General features: G+C 49.7%; 4 protein-coding genes and 1 pseudogene across 4 annotated transcripts in view; 3 read left to right on the top strand and 2 right to left on the bottom strand.

The window, feature by feature from the left end:
* Window positions 1-27,414, bottom strand: part of LOC131588578 (zinc finger protein 239-like) — a 99,176-nt pseudogene that overhangs the window by 23,576 nt on the left and 48,186 nt on the right.
* LOC131588581 (zinc finger protein 239-like) overlaps window positions 1-27,414 on the top strand; it is a 166,786-nt gene that overhangs the window by 118,440 nt on the left and 20,932 nt on the right. The gene's annotated exons all lie outside the window — the stretch shown is intronic.
* Window positions 367-6,692, top strand: LOC131588605 (zinc finger protein 239-like). Its single transcript, XM_058857556.1, has 2 exons — window positions 367-384; window positions 5,414-6,692. Exon 2 carries the CDS (start codon window positions 5,441-5,443, stop codon window positions 6,164-6,166), a length of 726 nt encoding a protein of 241 aa, XP_058713539.1. The 5' UTR covers window positions 367-384; window positions 5,414-5,440; the 3' UTR covers window positions 6,167-6,692.
* LOC131588584 (zinc finger protein 239-like) lies at window positions 11,045-20,708 on the bottom strand. The gene is made up of 3 exons (XM_058857537.1): window positions 20,633-20,708; window positions 16,414-18,633; window positions 11,045-11,543 (listed from the first exon to the last, which is right to left on the bottom strand). Exon 2 carries the CDS (start codon window positions 18,604-18,606, stop codon window positions 17,788-17,790), a length of 819 nt encoding a protein of 272 aa, XP_058713520.1. The 5' UTR covers window positions 18,607-18,633; window positions 20,633-20,708; the 3' UTR covers window positions 11,045-11,543; window positions 16,414-17,787.
* The window catches only part of LOC131588443 (class II histocompatibility antigen, B-L beta chain-like), a 41,150-nt gene continuing 38,144 nt past the window's right edge, over window positions 24,409-27,414 (top strand). Inside the window, exons 1-2 of the mRNA XM_058857316.1 lie at window positions 24,409-24,452; window positions 24,494-24,774. Of these exons, the coding sequence (XP_058713299.1) occupies window positions 24,409-24,452; window positions 24,494-24,774 (325 nt within the window). The remainder of the gene's footprint in view (window positions 24,453-24,493; window positions 24,775-27,414) is intronic.

The following is a 27,414-nucleotide window of genomic DNA, read 5'->3' as shown; positions in this document are numbered from 1 at the left end:
TTGTTTTCTTTCTTGTGTCCACTCCATAACATTGAGGCTATCTGGGGCTAAAAAACTCATACAATGCTCAGTCTAGAACAAAGAATCCTCAGTCCAGCTCCAGCAATTCCCTGTTAATTGTAAGAATTGTTCCAGCACCTTTTTAGTCCTAGGAAACATTATTTCTGGTATTCCCTGGACCCTCTCTGAGTCAATTCACCACAAGCCTTCAGTCAAAATAGGTCCCAAATATTTAAACATTTTCTCCACCATTTGCCCTTTCTTTATTTTCAGATACTCAAAGCTGAAAATGAAGCCATTTCACAGAGGCTTCCTCTATCTCTTCTCCTTGTTTTTCTGACTGGATCAAGTCATCCACATCCTGCATTAAGCCAGTCCCTGGGGGTGAGGTCAATTCCTTTGATGTTTCCTGCAAGGCTTGCCCCAGTCAGGCCGGTGCTTCCGTGCATCCCTGCAGAAGGACCGTCCATGTCTTGAGCATTTTCCCTTCTACCTCTTGTTGCCAGCCCAGGGCAGAATTGTGTTTGCATCCTGTGGAAGTGGGCAGATCCCCAGAAAGCATCTTTTGCATCAAGTTGTGAATGGCAGCAGTGTGAGGAGGGCCCCTGGTTCAGGCTGGTGTAAGGATCTGAGAGTGTGGGGTGCCTCGGTTTCATCATCTCATTTCTTCTTCTTGGGTCCTGCAGCATTGTGTGGATTCCATTGGATTTCTTGTTTGGCAGGATAGGAGCATTCTAGGGAGCCATCCCTGGCTCCCCAAGCCGTGCCTTGAGCAGGACTCCCAGACAGGCTGTGAGCCCTTCCTTCCCTCCCTTGGAACAGGGGATTGCTTTTCCACAGCTCTTGTCCTGGTTGCTTGAGGGAAATTTGGAGAGGCTCCATATCTAATTTTGCCAATTTCCCTGGGGCTGCCCACACTTGTGGGTTCACATGAGCCTAGACTCTGCCAGACATTTGACCCAGAGGTAAAACAGAACCAGCCTCTGTATCACCTTATGCAACATTAATTTGCATTCCCAATTTAGCCATCAAATCCCTTCCCAGTAAATTGCAGTCACAGTTGTGAGCAAATAAAACTTCCTGCATTTTAAACCCATCCCTCACAACTGCTAATAGTGGCTGAATAGAGTACACCCACTCATATTTCCCACTTAGTGCCTTAATTATTAAAATATTCCCAGCAATTTACCCCCCTTATGTGTAAGATTCTGAGTGGATGGAGAGGCCCCTGTGTCCATCAGGAAAGGTCTCCTCTGGATCCAGAGCCACCCTGGATGTTCCCAAGGGCAGCAGTGTGGTGGGTCCCTGGTGGAATGGGAGCTGTGAGAGCGCTAAGAATCCGTGTCCATCAAGGGCTGGACTTGCTCGTGCTGAGGGTGCTCCTGTCTGTGCTTGCAGTGTCCTTGTGCCCTGCAGCTGGAAGGCTGATTCCTTGCCAGGGGCTGTTTGGGTGGGCTGTCCCCTGGCCAGGAGGGCAATGCCTGTGCCAGGTGCTTGTGGCCGAGGGTGTCCCCTGGGTGCTGGGGCCCCCTTGGGCCCTGGGCTTGATCCCTCAGGGGCTGTAGGAACTGTGCCATGGCCTTTGCCTTCAGCTTGGCCTTTTGCTCATCCCTTGCTGCATTCAGCTGCTGAGCCTTTGTGAGCAAGTGCTGCAGGGGCTTCTTGTGGCCCTGCTGCAGCCCCCCTCAGTGCCTGTGGGTGCTCATCGTGTGGCAGCTGCTGAGCTTTCTGCAAAATCCTTCCTTTCTCCAGGGACCCAGCACAAAATGCTTAAAAGATCATCTGGATCCTTGCAGGTGTAATCCCCATTTGTGAGCTGTTCCTTCCTGGTGCTGGCTGTGCTGAGGCTCCCCTCCCCAGCCCGTATCCCAGAGCCGGTCCCTGTCCCGCCGCAGTGTCCAAAGGCGGCCCCTCCGGCGGGCAGGGCCGGCAGCTCCACGGGGCCGGGCAGCGGCCGGGGCGTCCCGCAGCCTCCTGGGGGCCGGGGGCCACTGCCGGCCCTGCCCGGGGGGTGCTGGGGTCAGGCAGCGCCCGGCGCTGAGCCCCGGCTGCCCCACAGCCCCGGCCCGGCCCCACAGCTCCCCACAGGCCCCCAGCCCGTGCTCCCGCTGCCGCAGCTCTGCGCCCGCTCCTGCCGCTCCCAGCTCAGAGAAACCTCCTGAAATCCTGACCTCCTTGTTTTCCTGTCCTGGAATCTGGATGTACAGAGGATCTGGATCAGCTGGTTTGGTGGTTTTAGCAGTAGCTAAAAATCACTAGAATACTTATTCATTTCTTGTTGTGAGTTGTGGATTTGGAGAAGGGCAAAACAGGATTAAAACTTAAAAGGAATAAAGAAATTTTATTACTCGAACTACAAAAGTAAGAAACCAGAATAAAACTTCCAGACACCTTTTCTTCCCATCTCACCTTTTTCCTTGCCCGACTGACAGCATAGAGACAAAATGTGGTGGTTAAAGCAGTCCCAGCTCTACAATGGTCATTTCATCAGTCTTTGTAGAGAGAGTTCTCTCTTGTCATTCCATGGAGAGTTTTCCACAAGAAAAACAGTTTCTTGTGGCTTTTCCTTTCTCTTGATTGGCAGCTGCCCGGAAAAAACTCTGCCATCATTCCCTCTTCCCATTTCACACCACTCAGAGGTGCGTTCATGGGCCATGAACTCAAGGAGTATTATTTTAAGGATGAGTTATTCAAAGGCAAAGGTTCTCTTCATTTCTCCCTGTGATCATCTCTGGGAACAGAGGTTTTCTCTTTTTCTTCCTGGGTGCCCAAGTATCTCCATCAACTCTCACTTTTCATTCTCTGTTCCAGCATCTCATGGGATCACAGCTACTCTCCCATCTGCTTAGCTCATCAGTGGATACCTTTGCTCAGAGTTCATGGTTTGAATAGTTCATTCCACCTTATACTCTTTTCATGAATTAAAGGAGTTATTCAGAAACATTGTTCATCTCCATGGCCTCACCAAAAGAGTACTTTAGCTTATTAAAGCATGTCCTCAATCTCCTTCCATCTGAGGCTTGATTCCTTCCTTCACTGACTTGGATGGTTTATGTTGTCTCTTTACATGATGATCACTCTCCCTTTCCTCTCTCTGGAAAAGGATTAAATCTGCAGGTCTCATCTGGGTAGTGAAGTGGTTTAAATCTGGCCCAAGTCTTGTGGATGCTCACGGGCAGAGGCTGGGGCTGTTTTCGATGGGTGATTTTTCAGTGGCTGTGCTGGGGGAGGGTGGCCAGCATCTCAGCACGCTGCAGGCCGATGGCTTCCCCTGCCCGTACTCGGCAGTTTCTGGTGAAATCCAGCGGCAGCAGAAATTTCAGCTGAGCCAGGGACCGGCCTGGCCCGGCAGTGCTGCTGTTCAGGGCTCGGCGGGCTTCCCGAGGGGCTCAGCCACTCTGGGAAAGGGCTCCTGCCATTCTCCATCCCCTTCCTGGGAGCTGCTGGGCTCTGGCCCCACGCCCCCACCCCGAGGCCGTACAGGCTGTGGGGAAAGCGGGGAGGGGGGGCCTGGCTGCACCAGAGCTCTGTTATGTTTTAAAGCCAGAAACACAAAAGACCCAAAAGCTCCTGGCTTTAGGTTTAAAAGGTGGTATTCAGAAAGGTAATCTCACTTTTCAGTGGTCAAAAATACTGTCAGAACTGGCCAGCTATTGGCCAGGTCTCAGGCAGAGAAGAAACTTCCAGCAGCCTCTCTCAGAGCCATCGTATTCGTGGATGTTTCCAACTTTTTTTCTTAAATGCCAACCCATCAGAGCTGGCAAATTTGGAGGATGAGACCCTTCTGAAAAACATTTCCAATGCTCAGTATTTTTCTCTACCCCCTCTTTTCTATCATCCCTTTTCTCACCCCATGGATTGCTCCTGCTGCTTCTTGCCTTAAGCACATTCCTGCACACTCCCCTTCAGCCAATCCCTTCCCAGCACACCAACACCATCCATCCCCTCTTGTCTAAATCCCTTCTGGACTTCCCTTCTTGTCCCCCCTTGCCGCGGCGGTGTCGATTACACGGGTGCCTCGACTACCCTGAAGAAGCCGTCCTGAAAAGGACTGTCCAGGGGAACAGGCACGTCCTCTGCCCAGCGAGTGATCTCAGCTCAGCGGCAGCGTGCAGGCGACGCGGAGAGACTAGAGAGCTGTATGGCATTCCACTGAGAAATAGCCTTTATTATAGCAGGGCCCTCAGTGAAGGGAGCCAGTGACAGCAGCTGCCTGAACTGGGGAAAACCGGGGTATTTATAGAGGAGGAGAGGGGCGGGGGAAACTTGGATACATGTATTGGGGTGGATTGATAGGGAGGGAAACCAATGGGGTGTAACAAATTAACATGCTCAACTCTAGGGCGTCTGGGAGTGACACTTTTTCTCTGCATGACATAGAAGTGTCTTGCCTAGGGAGAAGCTCTCCAGGGGAGAGCCAAGTTTTCTGAACTGGCTGGTTCCCTAGTCTCCACACCCCCTGGGTGTCCATGTCCTTAATTCCCTCTGGGAGAATGTGCAAACGACCTCCACAAGCTCGCAAGAGACCCTTGAGAGATATTTTGTGGTCATCATCCCTTTGTCCAGGATGCCCTTCTAACATTCCATTTTCTCCCCACATTGGTCCTACCTGGAGACCGCCTGTGCCCCCCCGGGCCTTGGCGCCCCCCTTGAGGGGAATTTGGGGAGGTGGGAGGGGGGAGCGCCAAGGCCGGGCCCCCCCGCGCTGTGGTGGCGGGAGCGGCTGCAGTGGGGAGCGAGTGCGGGCGGAAGCGGCCGAGAGCCCAGCGCTGCCCCAGGCCGAGCTGGCCCAGCTCCATCCGTGCCCCTGCGGTGGGATGCTGTGGGACTGGGGGGGAAGAGGGAGGCAGCAGTGGGTGCTGGGCCTGGGGGCAGGAGGAGAAGGGAAGGAGAAGCAGGGCTGAGGAACAAAATGTTCAAAGGATGCACGTGGAAGGAGAAGGTGGGATTGTGCAGGAGGAGGAGAAATAGTAGGAGAAAGAGGAGTGTGAGGAAGAGTAGGGCCACAGGAGGAGGAAGAGGAGCAGGAAGAGGAAGTAGCACAAGGTTCCACCCTCCCTGTATGTGCAGTCCCAGGAGCATTGACCTGCCCGCAGTCAGAAGGTGACTGGGGAGGGGAATCCACGATTTTCATGGGTCACAATCTTGGTGTTTCTGAGCTTTATTGGGCTAAATGTTGGTGCTTTGTTTTTGCAGGAGCTGAATCTTTGTATTCTGGAGGCGGTTTTACCTAAATTTGTTGTTTGATTAGTTTTTGATCAGTGTTTTAATGTTTGGAGGATGTTTGCGGTGAATGTTGGTGTTTTAGAGATTCTTAGAGACACAAGATGCCCAATGACTTTCTGAGATGAATTTGGGCAAGGAGGAACCCCCAGCCCAAGGCGCTCTCCTCTCTATTTTTCCTCCTAACCAGGAATTTTCATTCCCAAACTGTATCCAAATGGAAGAGGAGGAGGAAAAGCCCCAGAGATCCCGCACGAGGAGGGGCTGCAAACCCAGCCCAGAGAGCTGCGAGGAGGAAAGATCCCCCCAGTGCCAGGAACACGGCCAGAGATCCAGCCAGAGCTCAGAGCTGGGGGAGAAGCCCCACAAGTGCTTGGAATGTGGGAAGGGCTTCAGGTGGAGCTCCCAGCTGATCCAGCACCAGGTGACCCACACTGGGGAAAAGCCCTACCAGTGTGGGGAATGTGGGAAGAGCTTCAGCTGGAGCTCCAGCCTGAGGAATCACCAGGTGATTCACACTGGGGAACGGCCCTATGAGTGTGGGAAATGTGGGAAGAGTTTCAGAGATATCTCTGACCTGATGAGACACCAGGTGATCCACACAGGGGAACGGCCCTACACCTGCTTGGAATGTGGGAAGAGCTTTGGGTGGAGCACCGCCCTGAGGGCACACCAGCTCATCCACACTGGGGAGAGGCCCTACGAGTGTCCTGAGTGTGGGAAGAGGTTTCGGACCAGCTCCCATGTCCTCCTACATGAGCGGATTCACACAGAGGAGAGGCCCTTCCGCTGCCCCGACTGCGGGAAGGGCTTCAAGCACAACTCCACCCTCACCATCCACCGGCGCATCCACACTGGGGAGAGGCCCTACGAGTGTCCCCAGTGTGGGAAGAGCTTCTCACAGAGCTCAGCCTTGACCCAACACCAACGGAGGCACCAGTAAGGGAAGCCCTGCGAGTGCCCCGAGTGCGGGAAGAGCTTCGTGCGCTGCTCCAGCTCCATCCCCCATGGGAGGATCGGCGTTGGATGATCCCCAGTGACCCCCGTTGGGCAGAGCCCTGGTGATCCGTTCTCCTGGTGATCCGTGTTGGGAAGACACCTGGCTGGGAGGCTCCACATCTTCACGGCTCCCTGTGGGCACCTGGATGAACACCGGGGCAGGAACATCCATCGAGACACAGACCAATAGTGGGAATTCCTTTGGGAGAGCAGATTTGTTGACTTTCAATCCCAGAAAACTGTTAAAGCTAATGGAACTCACGAGCCCTATTTGTTACACATCAACACCTCTCCTTCCTTTTCTGGAATTTGACACAAACTTATAGTCAATAAGTTCTGCAAGTGCTCTTGCTGCGTGAGGCCACATTGTGTCTTTCATTTAGCAATTAATGAAGCAAACACAAATTGCCTACTGAGACCCTTCTGCTCCCTCCCAAATCACTACTCAAGAACAAGCCTCAGGCACATGCCCATAGTCCCTCTCTGCCAGCAGCTCTGAGCTGCATTGCACAGTGCTTGCTGTGTCCCAAAGAGCACAAAGCAGGCTGGCCTGGTGCCCCTGAATATTTCTGCAAAACCCTCTGCATTTCACACCTTTGCTCTGGCTCAGTGCAGAGCTCCAGGATTGCAGGCACTTGGTCCCAGAGCTGTGTGAGGCACTGGCTCGTGCAGATGTGCCCTGGCTTGCTGTCACTGCCTCACACTGGCCTGGGTTCCCCTGGCAGAAATGCCGTGCCTGAAGGACACTGCCCTGTGCTGGAGCCTGCGGAGCAGCCCGGCTCCCTCCCCCTGTGCCCAGAGTGCTGCACACACTGCTGACCATTGCCAGGAGTTCCAGGGCAGGCGGCAGAAGAGCAGGAATGGTCAGGCAGGGCACCAGCCCTGGGCTGCTCTTTGCCTTTCTCTCCTCCTGTGCAGACTCCAGACAGCCCATGGCACCAGTGTGTGCTGTGCCCAGCACGGCGCCGCTTCCCCTCAGGAGCAGCCAGCTGCCAGCTTGGCTCTGAGAGCGGAGGATTTGCCTGGTGCCAGCAAGAGGCAGCCAGGGCCAGGCTGCTGCCTCTTGCAGCTCCAAGGGCCTCCTTCCAGCCTGCCTCTGCCGAGGCTCAGGCTTCTCCGGGCTCTGCCAGGGCTCTGCTGGGGCTCCAGCCTGGCCAAGGCCGGGCCCGCTCTCACCTCACAGTCGCTGACAGCTCTGCACCACAGGAGACCTTGCACAGCACCCTCACTGCTCTTTCTGCTTTCTCTCTTCAGCCAGACTCTCCTCCAGCCAAAGAGATTTCTCTTAGGGATACAAATCCAAGTGGCAGGAACCCAAATGTTCTCGAGTCACATCTGCACAGCCTGCATCTGCACAGGATGTTTGCGTTGCACCGCTCCTCCTTTGATTTTTCCTGCAAATGCCATTGCTGTTTCTGCCTCAAATAAAAATGCCACAGCTGGGCAAAACTTGGCCAGTTGGCCATATTCCAAAGGCAGTGTGGCCTGGAGAGGATGAATGAAGAGGAGCCTTCCCCCCTTACAAACTGTACCAAAGAAGCCATCAATGTCACTTTCCACCTCTAAGAAAAAACTGACAATTCAGGAGGAAATGTTGAGCTTTCTCACAGGGTCAGAAGGAGAGAAATGTTCCAAAGGAGTTGAGGTATCAGTAACTTTATTTATAATCCTACTCTACAATCCTGCACTACAATCCTACACTGCAGTCCTACTCTACAATCCTACACTACAGTCCTACTCTACAATCCTACTCTAAGTTGGGCATGGAAAAAACAGTTTGAAATTGATTGACGCATTCATATCTCCTCCTTCCACTTCTTCACTGCCATGATGAGTGGTGCCAGGCTGGACCCAGGCATGGCCGATGTTATAAATTGATGCTGCAGAAAGGAAAAGAAAACAACAAGAAAGCATGATTTTCCAAGCTAAGAGCTTCAAAGGCAGGGGAATACTTTTTAAATGAAACAGGGATTGAGTCAGATTAGGTCAGGAGCATGGGGCAAGAGTGGCACAGGTTGCTCCAAGAGCTGGTAGGAGGCCCACCCCTGGAAATATCTGAGGTGTGAGTATCTTGATCTCTTGAAAGATGTCCCTGCTCATTGCAGGACACAGACTAGATGACCTTTCCATGTCCCTGTGTGTTAGTTTGAGATGAATTGACATTTAGGGAAAGAAGTAAGAAACCCCGCATGGAAGTGATTTTTTTGAGAAAAGCTGCTGGGAGCTTCCTCTGTGCCTGAGACAGGCCAGTGGCTGGCTAGTTCTGAGAACTGACAACATTTTGCACCATTTAGAAATAAGATGTGCCTCTGTGATGATCCACATTTTGAAAACCACCAGCCCAGGAACTGGCCCTCTTTGCTTCCGGCCCCCGAAGGTAACGGAGCTCTGGTGAGGCCGGCCCTGCTCGCCCACGGCCTGTGCTCCTGGGGGAGGCCGGGCCAGACCCCAGCGGCTCCCGGGCGGGGGATGGAGGCTGCGGGACCCCGGCCCCAGGCTGGGCCAGGCCACGGCTGCTGACATCTTGCCCACACTAAACCCTCTCCCCAGCGTGCAGCGACGGCTCCAGGCCGAGCCTCCCCTCCCAGCGGCTACCGGGCAGAGAGAGGGGCCCAGCACAGCCTGAAATCCAACACCGTGACTGCCATGACCTGGGTGAGATTGAACCCTTTCACTGCACAGATGAGACCTTTCTTATTCTTGTGGGCCTGATAATAAAATTTGTTATTCCTTTTAAGTTTGAAGCCTGTTTTGCCCTTCTTCTAATCCATAGCTCCCCGCAAGAAATGAGTAAGTGCCCTGGTGATTTTAGCCAGCGCTAAATCCCAGCACTCCCTGCCAGCCCAGCCCAGTCTAGGATTCCTCCCCATTGTCAGCTGAACAGCACCAGGGTTGGAAGTGAGGAGGATGGGGGCTCATCTGATGCCTTGGATTTCAGTGGAGGAGGTGATGAGTTCAGCAGGAGAATTGCAGCACTCAATATGAATGATCAGCAAGTCTCATTTATTGCTAACTCTAAAACCACTTATATAACATCAATAAGGCTCATACATAGTGCAAAAGCAAGCTCATTATTGGATATTTTCATTTAAGGTCAACTTCACCTAGTTTCACATTCCTGTGATCGCTCATCTATGCTGAATTCACATTCTTCTGATCACAGCATCCTGTTCTCAGTTAACAGTTATCACCAAGGTCTTCCTGACTTTGCAACATCTCACACTAACTGTACTCTATTGTCTAATTCTTTCTCAGCTAATTGCTGCATGGGAACATGACCTTTGCTAGCTAACCATTCCTCTGTAATTCCCCTCTTTTCTTTTTGTACTAACAAAACTGTAGAAGTAGCCTTTTTTACCATGTTTTGCAAGCATTGCAGTATTCAAGGAATAAACAGTAACATAATCACAATGATCTATATAACAACAACTGCCCTTTGTGCCAAAATTTTTAACCATCCTGTGAGACCTAGGGATTGAAACCATTCCTCTAATGGATTTGTTTCTATGGTTAATTTTTTCATATTGTTCTGTAGTTGTTGAAGACGAGCCTGAATAGACACTGAATGATCAGAAAGATTCATGCAGCACATTCCATCAAAGTCTTCACAGCCATGGCCCTGTGCTAATAGCAAAAAATCAATAGCAGCTCTATTCTGCAATACAGCATGCCTAACACTGTTCATATCCAAAAGCAAATCAGACAAAACCTTTGATGTAACATTAAACTGTTTTCCTGTCCAACATGCCAATCGTCGTAACTGTGTTAAGGCTTGAGCACTAGATACTCCAGGTGTAAAAATAGATGACACAATCACTGTAGGACGTTCCCAAAGTTCAACCTTATCTTTGCATTCTGGCCCTAACTGGAACACACTTCTCTTTGTTCGTAACCTGGTTCTCTTGGCTCCTAATAGCTGCTGTATAGTGGGTGCAAACAATGTCAATTTCCCAAAATAACAAGGCCCTCCATAAATGTTTGCTGGCAGTCCTTGCCATGCACGATCTCCACAAATTAGAAAAATACCAGGTGGTAATTGTAGAGGTGTACTGCTAGAATTTACTTTGTGAGACCAATTGCCACAGTATGCATCATTATTTTGCAAATATAGCAAATTTTGTGGAGAAATATTTGTACCATTTGGCCCATGAGACTTTTTTGCATGATTGTTCCTAGCCCAATTGACAAAAGTTAAACAATAATTGCTAGGGGCTGAACCTAACAGTCTTAACTCTTGTGGTTCTGACCCAGTACCGTTTAAACCTGTAGCAATGTACCAATTTTGAGCACCAATGAGATTTGCTGGAATTAAACCTGTGTCACAGATATTGATCATGAATTTACCTGATGGAATTTCACATAATGTTTTGTTTGCTTCCTTGGGTGTTTTCCAATTCTTTGTCCAATTTTTAAACATCGTGGCATTGAATGAATCATCTAAAGGTGCGCCCACTAAACAAGTTCGAAAAGGATCCGAAGGGGTAGCCATTGAAAGGCAAAAATTATCCTGTCCAGTTTGATTAGCCCACGTTACCCACATATTTTGTCTTTCATCCATGTCAATAAAAAACCCTTCATTTCCCTTTATACAACAACTTGATCAGAGATAGTCCTCTAAGGACTTTAAAAGGATTGTGGCAGTTCAGCCAGCATCTTGGCTGGATCCCATGCGAGATCTTGCTTCCCTTTTCTTTTACCCCTCTGCCTCGCCCGTCGATTTGGTTGCTTCGAACCACGGGGTGTTCCATCTTCTCGGCAGCAGGGATAACTTTCAAGGAAAGACCCTTTTTCTCGAGACTGCCGTTTTAAGAATTGCTCCCAATTTTTATTTTTTACCCCTGGAATATCATACCTGACTTGTGTCAGTGTCTTACGACAACGTATTGTGGTTATTTCAATAATATACGGTAAAGGGGTATTAGGATGGTAACAATAATTTTCTGGAATTATTCCAAAAGCAAAAATCTCCCACCATCTATCAGATCCTTTTTCAAATTGTCCTGTTTGCACACCTTCCTGTAATGCAATCTCAGTTAAATTTCTTTCAAAGTTGTAACACTCTGTACAAATCCCTCTTGGAGATCGACCCCACTTAGAATGTATCCACCACTTTTCTTTACACACTTCACAAATGTAACATACAAAAGGATAACATTCACAATTTGGTACTGTACACAAGATTTGCATGTGAGAGTTCATCAGATCCCGTCTCTATGTTGATGGTAGAGAGCGAGAAGTATCTGCTAAATTTTCTGGATCAGCTGAAGGTAAATCACTGGGATCAGCAGGTTTAGTCCATCGGCTCGGCACCCAGACAGGCCCTGTGGGGGTAGACACACAAAGATAACCACGTCCCCAATATAGTACCTTGCTAGGACCTCCCCACAGACCTGTTTTTGGATCCTTATAGCGAACCCATATTGGATTTTGAGTTTTCTCTGCTTCAGGTGCACTATGACGTATTGCTGCAGGCAAATCACTGTTTCCAAAAATACACAGAAAATTTAAAACAAATAAACAACGCAATAATCATTCTTGTGGATCTTTGATCTCCCTAAATTTATTCAGATATTGTTTTAGGGTACCATTTGCTCGTTCTACTATTGCCTGACTCGTGGGGGAATGTGGAATCCCTGTTATGTGTTTGATTCCCCATGATTGCATCACCTGCTTAATTCTACTACTACAATAAGCAGGTCCATTGTCTGTTTTAATAGAACGTGGAACTCCCATGACTGCAAAACAACTTACTAAATGTCGCTCAACATTCCATGCTTTCTCACCAGATTGAGCTGTAGCCCAGATGTAATGACTATAAGTATCGATGGTGACATGTACATATTTAACTCTCCCAAACTCTGCAACATGAGTAATATCCATTTGCCACAACTCATTAGCCTGTAATCCTCTAGGGTTTACCCCAAGACCCAATCCACTGCCTTGATTATGAAAACTACAAATAGGACATGCTTTGACAATAGCCCGAGCCTCCTCCAAAGGTATCTGAAACTCTCAATGGAGACCTTTTGCATTTTGATGAAAGATGGCATGAGCTTCTCTAGCTAATGTCTGTGGTGGGACAGGGCTATTTTGCGACAATGACACCAATCGGTCTGCCCTAGCATTTCCTTCTCCTAAACCCACATCCCATTTGTGGCTACGAATATGGATAATAGCAAAGGCTGCAGTCCTCAACTTTATTGCTCTTTGAAGCTGCAAAAACAGTTCATATAAACGAGGGTTTTTTACTTCCTTTATGTCTGCATTTTCAATACATTCACTCACTCCTGCAACATATAAAGAATCAGTTACGACATTAACAGGACCCTTAAACTGCACCAAAACCCAAACAACAGCAACTAATTCCAGAGTTTGTAATGTGTCCTCCTTTTGAGCTGGAATAATATGATGATTCCATTGTCCTTGTGAATCTTGCCATGTCGCAGCAGCTGTGCGAGACTTCTTTCCAGCATCAGTGAACACAGTTGATGCCCCTGGTAATGGCACAAATGATCGTTTGGGCTTTTCAATCCAATTCTGCTGGCCTATCCATCCTAGTGGTATTCGAGGCACTTCCTCAGTACTGACTACACTGCTGTTGTCAAGCAATGCTTCTTGCAGTGTGGAACTGTGAATTAAATACCAATCTAAAGTGTCCTTTTTTATTAGCATCTGAATTACAGCTGGATCTGCACCCATAATTTGCCACAATCGCTTCCGCCCTTGTTTTATCAAATTTGCTAAAATTTCAATTTTTTGAATTAAGGTATGTCTCTGTTGTAGCGGTGGCAACAACCACTCTAATACCCATATCTCCCCTGTTTTCTTTTGTTGCTGCGTTAAAGCACCGATGAGATGTTGAGGTCCGAACCATACAGTAAGGTTAATGTCCAAGTCTGGATCTCGCCTATGAACAACACCTGTCTGGATACAGTCCATTATTTTATTGAGAGCTTCTTGTTCACCGGTGACCTGTATGGGTGCTGTAGGATCAGTACCTTTTAACAAAGGTCGTAAGGATTGTAAAAGTTCATTAGGAATACCCACAACAGGTTTAAGCCATTGTAAATCTCCTAGCAATCGCTGAGCATCATGAACAGTATGAAGTGACATGTTTAATGACAGTTTCTGAGGGGCAACAGACTGCTCAGTTAAAGTCCACCCGAGATATTTCCATGGGGATGACTGCTGTATTTTCTCAGGTGCAACCACCAGTCCATTCTGAAGTAGTTGTGTTTGAATGTCTTTAACTTGTTTATCTGCAAAAGGTTGTGACTGAGCAAAAAGAATATCGTCCATATAATGATAAATAATGGTTGTAGGCCATCGAACACGTAGTGGCTGCAAAGCATTATCAACGTCAAGCTGGCACAAGGTAGGAGAATTACGCATACCCTGTGGTAAAACTGTCCATTCAAATCTTTTGTCTGGTTCTGCTTGATTTAATGAAGGCAAGGTAAAAGCAAATCTGCAAGTATCCTGTTCATGCAGTGAGATAGTGAAAAAACAGTCCTTTAAATCAATTATTAACAAGGGCCAATCTTTTGGTAACATTGCAGGATTGGGCAAACCAGGTTGTAGCGCCCCCATTGGTTCCATTTGTTCATTGACTGCACGTAAGTCATGCAGCAATCAATATTTCCCAGATTTCTTTTTTATAACAAAAATAGGAGTATTCCAAGGACTTGTTGACAACTTTGAATGTCCTTGTTGATATTGTTCCAGCACTAATTGATGAGCGTATTGCAGACTTTCCCTTTTTAAAGGCCACTGTTCAACCCATACTGGTTCCTGAATTATCCATTTAAGTGGGAGTGGGAAAGTCCAAACAATGGCCTCTATTCTAAAGGGTGTTCATTGGTCAAAATAACACCAAGTTGTGACAAAATATCTCGCCCAATTAGACATTGAACCTTGTCTGGTAATGGGACAATTGACAAAACAGAATTGATGACCTTCCCATCTAATTGAATCTGGATTTGTGGAGACCTTTTTGCTAAAGTTAAGCCTCCCATCCCTGTAACAGTAACCATACTAGGCAACAAAGGCCATTCCTGAGGCCAATACTGTGGAGCAACAATACTTGAGTCCCCCCCAGTATCCAATAGTCCTTCTAATTGGTGGGATTCTCCGTTATAATTGAGAACAACTGTTCGCCTGGGTCGAGTGTTTAAGTCCAGAGTAAGTAATGTAAGTTCTCCTGTAGAACCAAATCCACCCGTACCCCGTGATTGATTTTTCAATGGTGTCAATTGATGGGTATATTGCGGTAATGGCACCAATTGTGCAATTCGCTGTCCCTTATCAATTCTGGCTGGTGGTGCCAGTGTATATGCCATGATATATATTTCACCAGAATAGTCCACATCAATTACTCCAGGTAAAATAAACAGTCCCATTAGACTAGCAGATGAATGTCCCAACACTATTGCACCCATAGCTTTTCCATTTATCATCACTGGTCCAGTAATTCCCGTGGGAATCTTGTAGGGCTGTGATGTCAATAAATCCACAGTCACTGAGGCTGCCAGGTCCAGGCTGAGGCTCCCTGCTGTGGCAGGCTGGAGGGAAGTTGCACTGATGTTCCGGCAGCTGCTATTTGTGTCCTGGCGCGGCGGCTCCTCGCGCTGGCTTTCCCGTTTCCCGATCTCCAGCGGCAGACATTATCAGCGTGGGTATTGGACCAACACTGATTGCACCAAACAGATGGTACAGTACATTCCTTCCGAATATGTCCAAGGTTGCCACAGCGAAAACATTTGAGTCAGGAGGCTGGAATCCTGCCACTGTTGGTTGTAGCTGCTTGTAGGGGTGCAAGAGCTGCTAAAACCTGACTCTGATTAGATGCTAGTTCTTTAATTGCCTGGACTAACATTGCCTGTGAGCCCACTGGTATATTAGACATCCTCTCTAATGTCTCTTCAATAGTCCAGTTAGCATTTAGGGAATTTAAACCTGACCTGGTTGCTGGATTACAATTTTGTAATGCACACTGTTTTAATAATGCTCCCCTCATATATTCAGGAACACCTGCTTGCTCTATAGCTGCAGACGCTTTATCAATAAATGCTCCAAATAGCTCATCTCGCCCCTGTTTAATACCCATATAAGATGGAATACCTCCTGGCTCTTTAATCTGGTGAAATGCAGCTCGCACTAACCGCATTCCTTCCCTCAACTTATCTGGTCCCAAAATAGCTTGTGCTTCCACTTGACTATATGCCCCTAAGCCCATAAGTTCTTCCAAAGTTAGTCCATGCAGTGGATCACCTGACTGTCTTTGCACATTTACACTTTCTTGACAATAAGCTTGCCAGTGTGCATTAAACAACTGCTGATGCTGACTAAGAATCAATTTCATAATACTCCTACAATCTGCAGGCAACAAAATCTGTGTACCCCACAAATAACAAATCATCTGTCTAACCGGTTCACTGGTCACTCCAAACTGACTGTAGACCGCAACTGTGATAACCATTTCCAATCTAAAGCTGTAATTTGAGCTTGTATTCCTCCCCTTTGCATCGGTGCAAAGGTTATGGGACATGCTAATTCCAATACAGCGTCTGCTATTTCCTGATCTCTCTCTTGCAAAATATTCCGTGCCAACGCAGCCCATGTCTCCCTTCTTCCCGTGCAAGTCTCACCTAACTCACGCCCTTCCCCAGGGACAGATTTATTTCCTATAGGGGAGGATGGTAATGGTGCCGAAGGCTCCGTTCCAGAATCCAGGTTAGTAGGTGAAGGAATTGGAGATGGCACAAGAGGATTAATAGCTGTGGCAGGGGTCAGTGACTGCGTGGGGGGGGTCAAAATTACTGTATTCGTGGCGGGTGGCAATGGACACTCATTAATTCCCTCTAATAATCTATTTTTTGACGTAGCTGCAGATGCCTTTGTGGCAGCTGCCTGTTCAGCCTGATACTGCAAAAAAACATTATGAACTGTCCGCCACAGTTTTCCCAATTTTTTAGCAGTTTTATCATCATCTAAAGTAGCTTCCCAACAATTTATCTCCAAATTTTCACCACTCACTTAATTCATGGACTGTATGGGGATTCTGAAAACAACCCTGAGCATACCCATAAGCAAGAAGTCCAGGAAGCTCCTTGCGCAAATCAAAGTCTTTAACCTGTCGCTTTTCTAAAAAGCAGGTAAATAAATCATATGCTGCTTGCCTTTCCATCTTACCATCAGCACGCGCTGTTGCAGCCCCTACAAGGTTTCGGCAGCACGTTACGGCCAGGACTCTACTCCGAGGTTGCCTGGGGTGCGGCACCGTTGCTGTGTGATCAGGACTCTCCTCCGAGGTTGTCTGGAATGCAGCACAGCTGTTGCGTTTCGCCGTCCTTGCTGCAAAGGACCCGTCCCCTGTCGCCGACTCCCTTGGCCGACTCCGACTCCTTTTTAAGGTCCAAAAGGCTCCAAAGGTCCCAAAGGCTCTGAAGGTTCCAAAGGTTCCAAGGGTCCCTAGGGTCCCAAAGGTCCCCAGGGCCCCTGCTGTTCAGGCGCCATTTGTCGAGTTCGGCGGGAGAAATGCAGCACTCAATATGAATGATCAGCAAGTCTCATTTATTGGTAACTCTAAAACCACTTATATAACATCCATAATTGGGCTCATACATAGTGCAAAAGCAAGCTCATTTTTGGATATTTCATTTAAGGTCAACTCCACCTAATTCCACATTCCTGTGATCGCTCATTTATGCTGAATTCACATTCTTCTGATCACAGCATCCTGTTCTCAGTTAACAATTATCACTAAGGTCTTCCTAACTTTGCAACATCTCACACTGACTGTACTCTATTGTCTAATTCTTTCTCAGCTAACTGCTGCATGGGAACATGACCTTTGCTCTCTAGCCATTCCTCTATACTTCTCACTTCATCATTAACTCTAACTAGTTCCAGCAAGGCTTATCTCTAGATAAGATCCCTAATTTTTCTAAAATACCTAATTTTTTAAAATTAGTGACGCCAAAGGAGGTTTCAGAGGGTCCTTGGAAAGGCTTGGGGTGTCTGTGAGAGATTTTGGGGGTCCTGACCTGTGCAGACGCCCCTGGGATGCTGTCAGACGCCACCCACAGCAAGATGCTGATGGGGACTGAAGTTTCTGGGTTGGGCTTCATCTTCCTGGCACTGGGGCTCGGCTTCTGCCTGCGCAGGAAGGTGAGGGGGGGTCTCAGGGGTCGTGTCCTCCCCCCCCATAGAGCGTGTGTGCTACCCTGGGACCCCCCAAGCTCGGTGTCACCCCCTTTTCTCTGCCCACAGAGCTCCTGAGGCAAAAGGTTCTCTAGGATTTATACTCAACAATTCCCACTGTCATTCTGTATCCTGTTGGATTTTCATTCCCCTGTTTTCATCCAGGTGCCCACAGGGAGCCAGGAAGATGTGGGGCCTCCCAGCCAGGTGTCTTCCCAACACCGATCACCAGGACCACGGATCACCAGGGCTCTGCCCAACGGGGGTCACTGGGGATCATCCAACGCCGATCCTCCCATGGGGGATGGAGCTGGAGCAGCACACGAAGCTCTTCCCGCACTCGGGGCACTCGCAGGGCTTCCCTTACTGGTGACTCTGTTGGTGTTTGGTCAAGTGAGAGCTCCTGGAGAAGCTCTTCCCACACTGGGGACACTCGTAGGGCCTCTCCCCAGTGTGGATGCGCCGGTGGACAGTGAGGTGGGAGTTGCGGTTGAAGCCCTTCCCGCAGTCGGGGCAGCGGAAGGGCCTCTCCTCTGTGTGAATCCGCTCATGTTGGAGGACATGGGTGCTGGTCTGAAACCTCTTCCCACACTCAGGACACTCGTAGGGCCTCTCCCCAGTGTGGATGCGCTGGTGTGCCCTCAGGGCGGCGCTCCACCCAAAGCTCTTCCCACATTTCAAGCAGGTGTAGGGCCGTTCCCCTGTGTGGATCACCTGGTGTCTCATCAGTTCAGAGATATCTCTGAAACTCTTCCCACATTTCCCACACTCATAGGGCCGTTCCCCAGTGTGGATTCTCTGGTGTTTCCAAAGGTTGGAGTTCTGGCTGAATCTCTTCCCACATTCCCCACACTCGTAGTGCTTTTCCCCGGTATGAATCACCTGGTGCTGGATCAGGTGGGTGCTGTACCTGAAGCCCTTCCCACATTCCAAGCACTTGTGGGGCTTCTCCCCCAGCTCTGAGCTCTGGCTGGATCTCTGGCCGTGTTCCTGGCACTGGGGGGATCTTTCCTCCTCGCAGCTCCCTGGGCTAGGTTTGCAGCCCCTCCTCGTGCGGGATCTCTGGGGCTTTTCCTCCTCCTCTTCCATCTGGACACAGTTTGGGAATGAAAATTCCTGGTTAGGAGGAAAAAAAGACAGGAGAGCGCCTTGCGCTGGGAGTTCCTCCTTGCCCAAGTTCATCTCAGAAAGACACTGGGCATCTTGTGTCTGTAACAAACCAAAACAGCAAGATTCAGCAAAAACATCCTCCAAACATAAAAACACTGGTCAAAAACTACCCAAACACCAAATTCTGGCAAAACCCCCGCCAGAATAGAAAGATACAGCCCCTGCAAAAAGACAAAGCACCAACATTTAGCCCAATAAAGCTCAGAAACACCAAGATTCAGCCCAGTGAAAATTGTGGATCCCCTCCCCAGTCACCTCCAGGGCAACACTCCTGGGACTGCACATACAGGGAGGGTGGAACCTTGTCGTGCTTCCTCTTCCTGCTCCTCCACCTCCTGTGTCCCTACTCTTCTTCACACTCCTCTTCCTCCTACTATTTCTCCTCCTACACAATCCCATCTTCTCCTTCCACGTGAATTCTTTGACCATTTTGGTCCTCAGCCCTGCTTCTCCTTCCCTTCTCCTCCTGCCCCCAGGCCCAGCACCCACTGCTGCCTCCCTCTTCCCCCCCAGTCCCACAGCATCCCACCGCAGGGGCACGGATGGAGCTGGGCCAGCTCGGCCTGGGGCAGCGCTGGGCTCTCGGCCGCTTCTGCCCGCACTCGCTCCCCACTGCAGCCGCTCCCGCCACCACAGCGCGGGGGGGCCCGGCCTTGGCGCTCCCCCCTCCCACCTCCCCAAATTCCCCTCAAGGGGGGCGCCAAGGCCCGGGGGGGAGGGGCGCAGCTGGGCTCCAGCTGGGACCATTGAGGGGAGAAAATGGAATGTCAGAAGGGCATCCTGGACAAAGGGATGATGAACCCAAAATATCCAGGAAGGGTCCCTTGGGAGCATGTGGAGGTCGTTTGCACATTCTCCCGGAGGGAATTAAGAACATGGACAACAAGGGGGACAACAAGGGAAACTGAGAAAGGATTTAGACAACAGGGGATGGATGGGGTTGGTGTGCTGGGAAGGGATTGGCTGAAGGGGAGTGTGCAGGAAAGTGCTTAAGGCAAAAAGCAGCAGGAGGAATCTATGGGGTAAGAAAAAGGATGATAGAAAAGAAGAGGAAATAAAAAATACTGAGGATTGGGATGTGTTTCAGAAGGGTCTTATCCTCAGAATTTGCCAGCTGACTCAGATCCTTTGTATCCCAGTTTTCCAGGACAGGAAAAGAAGGAGGTGAGGATTTCAGGGGGTTTCTCTGAGCTGGGAGCGGCAGGAGCGGGCGCAGAGCTGCGGCACCGGGAGCACGGGCTGGGGGCCTGTGGGGAGCTGTGGGGCCGGGCCGGGGCTGTGGGGCAGCCGGGGCTCAGCGCCGGGCGCTGCCTGACCCCAGCACCCCCCGGGCAGGGCCGGCAGTGGCCCCCGGCCCCCAGGAGGCTGCGGGACGCCCCAGCCGCTGCCCGGCCCCGTGGAGCTGCCGGCCCTGCCCGCCGGGGGGGCCGCCTTTGGACACTGCGGCAGGACAGGGACCGGCTCTGGGATACGGGCTGGGGAGGGGAGCCTCAGCACAGCCAGCACCAGGAAGGAACAGCTCACAAATGGGGATTAGACCTGCAAGGATCCAGATGATCTTTTAAGCATTTTGTGCTGGCTCCCTGGAGAAAGGAAGGATTTTGCAGAAAGCTCAGCAGCTGCCACACGATGAGCACCCACAGGCACTGAGGGGGGCTGCAGCAGGGCCACAAGAAGCCCCTGCAGCACTTGCTCACAAAGGCTCAGCAGCTGAATGCAGCAAGGGATGAGCAAAAGGCCAAGCTGAAGGCAAAGGCCATGGCACACTTCCTACAGCCCCTGAGGGATCAAGCCCAGGGCCCAAGGGGGCCCCAGCACCCAGGGGACACCCTCGGCCACAAGCACCTGGCACAGGCATTGCCCTCCTGGCCAGGGGACAGCCCACCCAAACAGCCCCTGGCAAGGAATCAGCCTTCCAGCTGCAGGGCACAAGGACACTGCAAGCACAGACAGGAGCACCCTCAGCACGAGCAAGTCCAGCCCTTGATGGACATGGATTCTTAGCGGTCTCACAGCTCCCATTCCACCAGGGACCCACCACACTGCAGCCCTTGGGAACATCCAGGGTGGCTCTGGATCCAGAGGAGACCTTTCCTGATGGACACAGGGGCCTCTCCATCCACTCACAATCTTATGCCTAAAGGTGCTAGGGAATATTTTAATAATTAAGGCACTAAGTGGGAAAGATGAGTGGGTGTGTTTTATTCAGCCACTATTAACCAATGTGGGGGATGAGTTTGAAATGCAGGAATTTTTATTTGCTCACAATTGTGATTGTAATTTACTGGGAAGGGATTTGATGGCTAAATTGGGAATGCAAATTAATGCTGCAAAAGGTGAAACAGAGGCTGTTTCTGTTGTACCTCTGTGTCAAATGTCTGGCAGAGCCACGGCTGAAGTGAACCCACAAGTGTGGGCAGACCCAGGGAAATTGGCAAAATTAGATATGGAGCCTCTCCAAATTTCCCTCAAGCAACCAGGACAAGAGGTGTCGAAAAGCAATTCCCTGTTCCAAGGGAGGGAAGGAAGGGCTCACAGCCTGTCTGGGAGTCCTGCTCAAGGCACGGCTTGGGGAGCCAGGGATGGCTCCCTAGAATGCTCCTATCCTGCCAAACAAGAAATCCAATGGAATCCACAGAATGCTGCAGGACCCAAGAAGAAGAAATGAGATGATGAAACCGAGGCACCCCACACTCTCAGATCCTTACACCAGCCTGAACCAGGGGCCCTCCTCACACTGCTGCCATTCACAACTTGATGCAAAAGATGCTTTCTGGGGATCTGCCCACTTCCACAGGATGCAAACAGAATTCTGCATTGGGCTGGCAACAAGAGGTAGAAGGGAAAATGCTCAAGACATGGACGGTCCTTCTGCAGGGATGCACGGAAGCACCGGCCTGATTGGGGCAAGCCTTGCAGGAAATATCAAAGGAATTGACCTCACCCCCAGGGACTGGCTTAATGCAGGATGTGGATGACTTGATCCAGTCAGAAAAACAAGTAGAAGAGGTAGAGGAAGCCTCTGTGAAATGGCTTCATTTTCAGGCAAAAAAGCAGCTTTGAGTACCTGAAAAAAATACGCAAATGGTGGAGAAAATGGTTAAATATTTGTTACCTATTTTGACGGAAGTTTTGTCTTGTATTAACCCTGAGAGGGTTCAGGTAACCTCAGAAATAGTGCTGCCCAGGACTAAAAAGGAGCTGCAGCAATTCTTAGGATTAACAGGGAATTGTAGGAGCTGGATGGAGGATTCTCGCTTCTAGCCAGAACATTCTGTGAATTTTTTACCCCCAGATAGTCTCAATGTTATGGGTGGACATATGAAAAAAACAAAACAAAACGAAAACATAAAATGATTGATGCCCCAGCCATGGCTCTTCCAGACTCAGAAATCTGAACTGGAAGGGAATATTAAACAGGCCACCCCTGAGCCTGCACTGAAGGCAACGCAGCAGCAGCCAGGGCTCCCCAGCGGGGGAAGCCCCTGGGCCTGCCCACAGATCCTCTGCTCAAATCCTCGGCCTGGGCACCCTCCTTTGCCATCTCCAGCCACTGCGGGACAATCCTTGCTCTCACTCTTGCAGCTTCAGCCCTTTCTGTGCCTGCCCTCGCCACAGCTGCTGGGGAAGGCACCGGGACAATTCCACTCTGCCTCTCAATTCCACTCACACTCTGCCCTGCCTGGGATTAGCTGCTGGGAAAATAGAACAACTTTAAAATGGCTTCAAATCTTATTTCTCTAAATGGACTTGGTTTGCATTTGTCTTGGGGAAAGGAATTTTAATCTTTCTTTTAAAGGAATTTTAATATTTCTTTTCCACCACTCATTAGAGATGAAATTAACACCTCAACAGACTGGGAATAGTCCAATAGATTCCCACCAAGATAACGACCATCAACAAAACATCAACACCCAGCAGCAAACATCAACCAACATCTCCCCCAGACACTGCCCCAGGCACAGCTGGAGACACCTGGTCTGGAAAAGGCTGAGCAGGAAATCCAGGAGTGCCCACCTAATTCACATCACAGGCACAGAAATCCGGCTGCAACAGGAAACCAAATCCTAACAACTCCACACCTTCAAACCAATGAACATTAAACCAAGGGATTTCTATGCGGTCAGACTGTATAAATATAGAAAAATCTAGTCAAATTCATGTGTCATGGAATGATTTTCTCTGCACACCCAGCCTAAGTGTGCATGAAATTATTCCTGTTGCACATTCTGGCCAGAATCAAGTAATGCCTTATTTCTCTAAGACATCATTGGAGAGTTTTTCAGTTTCAGTGAAAACATTACACCATTAGAATAATTTTTCATAATAATTTTACTTCTATATTGTCAATTCTGTTTGGGCCAGTGGTGTGAGTATCAGATCTTAGTCCTAGGAGAATAAAAAGAAAACACATGATTGCTTTCTCATTTTTGTTTTATATTTGTACATAACTCTTAGTGATAACAAAATGATGGTATGAGTTTTTCGATGTTCACCTTTAATCTGCATTTTGAAAACTAGAAGAGCTTTAAAGTTGGCGCTTTAACACATAAACAGTTAATAAAATATTGTTAAAAAAAAAAATAACAGATTCTGTGGGGGACGCGTGTGAGTCACGGGATGTCTGCCCTGGAAGAGAAGCTTTGTTCCAGGCAGCCAGGAGAGGAGCTTTAGAAATGCAAATTAACACTGATGGCCCAAAGCCTGCACAATGGCCCAGGGGCTTCCTGCCTGCAGGAGGAATTGGAATAATTCCCTCTGCCCCTCAGCCCAAGCTCTGCCTGCTTGCACAGATGGAATTTGCACAGCTAAAGGCAGAGCCATTGTGAGGATATCTGACTCTGCAGCAGAAATTGGTTAAGCTGCAAAGGAAAACAGAAAATGGGGAATGTTGTGAAAACTTCACTAAAACAAGTGGGGGGGAATCATCCCTGTCCCCACTCCAACATGTGCTGTCTCTGTCTATGTTATATAGGGTGTATCAGACCACTGGGGTTTATTTGCCACCACAAGTTCAGGGAAATCAGTTGGGAATCCAAGTATGTGATGATTTAATGAGAGAAAAGCTGACAATTGATGCAGCCCTGGCTGGAGGGAGCACCCAAAAATGGGGAAAAGATGAACAACCACCAGAACAAATCCTGCAACACCATGGACCAGACCCTGGGAACCCTGATGAATTCATATCAGGTACCTGAGAAACCATTTCTCATTTCAATGGGATAATTAGATTACAGGATGTCATTGAAATAACACCTAACCACACAGCTCCACCTCCTGATCTTCCTCCCAACCAATCCAGTCAGATGAGGAACACAACATTTCACCATGGGATGGGATCACATTATCTATTAGCAGAAGGAAGCAGAATTTGTGGAAAAGTAAATGATTCAAACTGCTGTTGACAAATAGATGAGAACAGATACCAAAGGAAACAAGAAAGCAGCTCATGAACCAGTCCAAATGAGGAAAGGATGGGAATAGGAAACGTGTATGTGGGTCCCCGGCAGACCATGGGTTAAACAAATGCCACACAGAGCTATCCCCCTTCAAACCTACACCCCAAAAATCCCATAACTCAGGGGTTCCTCCCAGAAGAAATCTGCCAGGATCTCCCCGAATTAAGTGAAAGGGGGGATGGGACCCCCCAGACTGAGCAGGAGGGGCCTGGAACCCCCAAATCCAAGCACGGGTGAGGAGGCTGGAGATTGAAGGGACGATTGGGAAGGGGCAAGACTGGGAAAAGGAGAGGGCTGGGACCCCCAAAGCGTGGGGGAGGGTGCTGGGAAACCCAGATTGCATTGAGAGGGGTCAATGGACTGGGGGAAGGATGAGAAAGGGGAAGAGGAGAGGGAAAGGTGGGCTTGGAATGAAAGAAATGTGGTTCCCTGTCCCGCAGCACTCGATCCCTGGAGCGATTCCCTGCGGCTTGTGGGGAGGAAGATCCGCATTGGGGGGTCCCCAAGCCCCCTGCCCATCCCAGCGTGTCCATCTCGCTGGTGCCCTCGAGCTCCCAGCCCGGCCCCGGCCGCCTGCTCTGCTCCCTGATGGATTTCTCCCCTGCCCACATCCAGCTGAGCTGCTCCCAGGGCCAGCAGCAGCTCTCAGGCCACGTGCTGGCCACTGCCGTGCTCCCCAGCGGGGACTGGAGCCAGCAGCTCCTGGTGCTGCTGGAAACCGGCCCCGGCAATGCGGGCTCAGCTCCAGCTGCCAGGTGGAGCACGTCAGCCTGGAGCACCCCCTGAGCCGGCACTGGGGCACGGCCCGGCCCCCACAGCGCCGCCAGGGGCTGCCAGGACACGGAGGCCATTTGGGGCTCCTGGGCTTAACTGGCAGCCCCTCCTTGAGAACCCCTCTCCCCCTCTCCCAGCTCCCCTCATCCCCCTCTCCCAGCCCTTTCCCACCGCCTCCCGGCCCCGCTCCGCTCACCCCACAGCTCCTCGCCAGCAGCCGAGAGATGCAGGAGGAGGGGAAGGAGGAGGAGGAGGAGCGGGAGGAAGAGGAGGGGTAGAGGAGGAGCAGGAACTGCAAGAGGAGCAGCAGGGGAGGCCCCACATGCGTCCATCGCTCTCTGGATCTGCAGCCCCTTCGCGCCGGGAGCATCGGGCCCCGCATCCCGCAGCTCACCGGGGACGGGAACCTCGCCCCGAAGGTCTTGGGCCGTCCTGGCAGGATTTGTTTGAAGGGGAAGGGATATTTGGAGCTCACTCGAAGTATCTTTGGGGACCCCTGTTTCTTTTCCTGGGCACGGGCAGGGCAGAGCGATGTTTGGATCTTGCAGGACTCCAAAGCTGACCTGAGATGCCCGGTACCGGCAGGGGGAGGGGAGCAGTGAAAAGGGGGGAGCCCCGGGAGTCCCGGAGCCTGAAATGGGGGCCTGGAGAGGGGGGACCCCGAGAGCTGGGAGTGAGGGGAGCCTGGAGAAGGGGCAGCCCGGAGAAGGGATGAGCCTGCACAGGGGGAAGCCCTGGGACAGCAAAGTGGGGGCCCCACAGAAGGGGAACCTCAAGGAGTGATTTTCTGCTCTCAGTCCTGATGCTTTGGAGATTTTCATGGACACAAGACACCTGATGACTTCTAGAGATGGACTTGGGCAGGAGGAACCCTGAATCCTAGGTGGTCACCCCTTGTTTTTTCCCCCCAAACCAGACTTCTCATGCCCAAGCATAAGACAAATGGAGGAGAAGTCGGCAGAAAGGAAGATGCTCTGGGACCCCCAGGCAACAACAGTCAGTACAATAGTAAAGGCAAAAGCATTATCACCAAATACATCTGCCCAGAGGGCAGAACTGGTTGTCCTTAACCAGAACACTAGAATTAAGTGAAGGGAAAAGCGTAAACATATGGACTGGCTCAAAACATGCTTTTGGAGTGGCGCATATACATGGGACACTGTGGAAAGAAAGAGGACTGCTGTCTCCTCAAGGTACACACATTAAACATCAAGATGCAGTCCTGCAATTAATAAAAGCAGTACAAAAGCCTGAGCAAGTAGCAATCATGCACTGCAAAGCTCACCAATCAGGAAGCTCCAAAATTCATGACGGAAATCAGAAAGCAGACTGGACAGCCCGACAAGCTGCTCGAGAAGTGCAAACTGCAATGGCATTGATAAATTTAAAAACTAATATATCTCAATTCAATTTACCTCCAGGCCCAAAATATTCAATAGAGGATGAGAAATTGGGACGCTCACTGAATGCACAGAAGAATTCAGAAGGGTGGTATGTGACTACACAGGGACAAGTAGTGGTACCCCCTTGATAATGAGAGAAGTTCTACAAATTAAACATAACGAATGTCATTGCAGTGCAGAGGCACTGATTAAATTGATAAAACAAAATTTAATTTCAGTATGGATGTTAAAAATCCAAAATCATTAATGTCAAAATGTGAAATTTGCTTAAAGAACAATCCAGTGGCTAGATGACAGGCACAATTAGGGAAAACCAGGAGATTATTGGCAAGTAGATTTTGTAGAATTACCAAGAACACGAGAATACAAATATCTATTGGTAGGGGTTGACACATTTTCAGGATGGCCAGAAGCTCTTCCCTGTCACACAAATCAAGCAAAGGAGACAGTCAAGTGGTTACTGCAAGAAATCATTCCAAGATTTGGGGTGCCTCTAGGAATATCATCAGATAGGGGCCCACATTTCACAGCCACAGTAGTGAGGGAGGTGAGTAGGTTACTGGGAATAGCTTGGCATCTCCATACACCATGGAGACCCCAATCCAGTGGACAGGTAGAGAGGATGAATCAGACACTGAAGAGGCAAATCAGCAAAATATGCCAAGAGGCTAAATTGCAGCAGCCACAAGCTTTACCAATAGCACTGCTGAGGACTCGGATAAAGCCTAGAAGCGGGATGTCAGTCAGTCCTTATGAGATATTGGATGGGAAACCATATGAATCCCCTCAACCTAATCCAAATGTACATGTTACAGGGAAGCAAGAGGTGTAGAATTATGTTCTGTCTCTTGGAAAAGCTCGAGCTCGACTTCGGAGCACCCTTGTGTGGAACAGGCCGCTGACTCTTGAGAATCCAGTTCATGACATCCCCCCAGGAGATGAAGTGTACGTTAAAAGCTGGAACAAAGAACCATTAAAAGAAAGGTGGAATGGACCCTATCAGGTACTGTTAACTACCTTGACAGCAGTCAAAGGAGCTGGACTGGATCCCTGCATACATTACACCAGAGTGAAGAAGGTTTCCCCTGCACTGTGGACTGCACAAACTGTAGGGCCAACAAAGCTGCAGATAAAGCGGGTTTGATTGTTTCAAATGTCTAGGTTGCTAGTGACTGTAATGATGA

The sequence above is a fragment of the Poecile atricapillus genome, chromosome 26, assembly GCF_030490865.1.
Source record: "Poecile atricapillus isolate bPoeAtr1 chromosome 26, bPoeAtr1.hap1, whole genome shotgun sequence".
Lineage (NCBI taxonomy): Eukaryota > Metazoa > Chordata > Aves > Passeriformes > Paridae > Poecile > Poecile atricapillus.
Note: the sequence above shows the minus strand (reverse complement) of the source record. Positions and strands in the feature narration are given on the sequence as shown.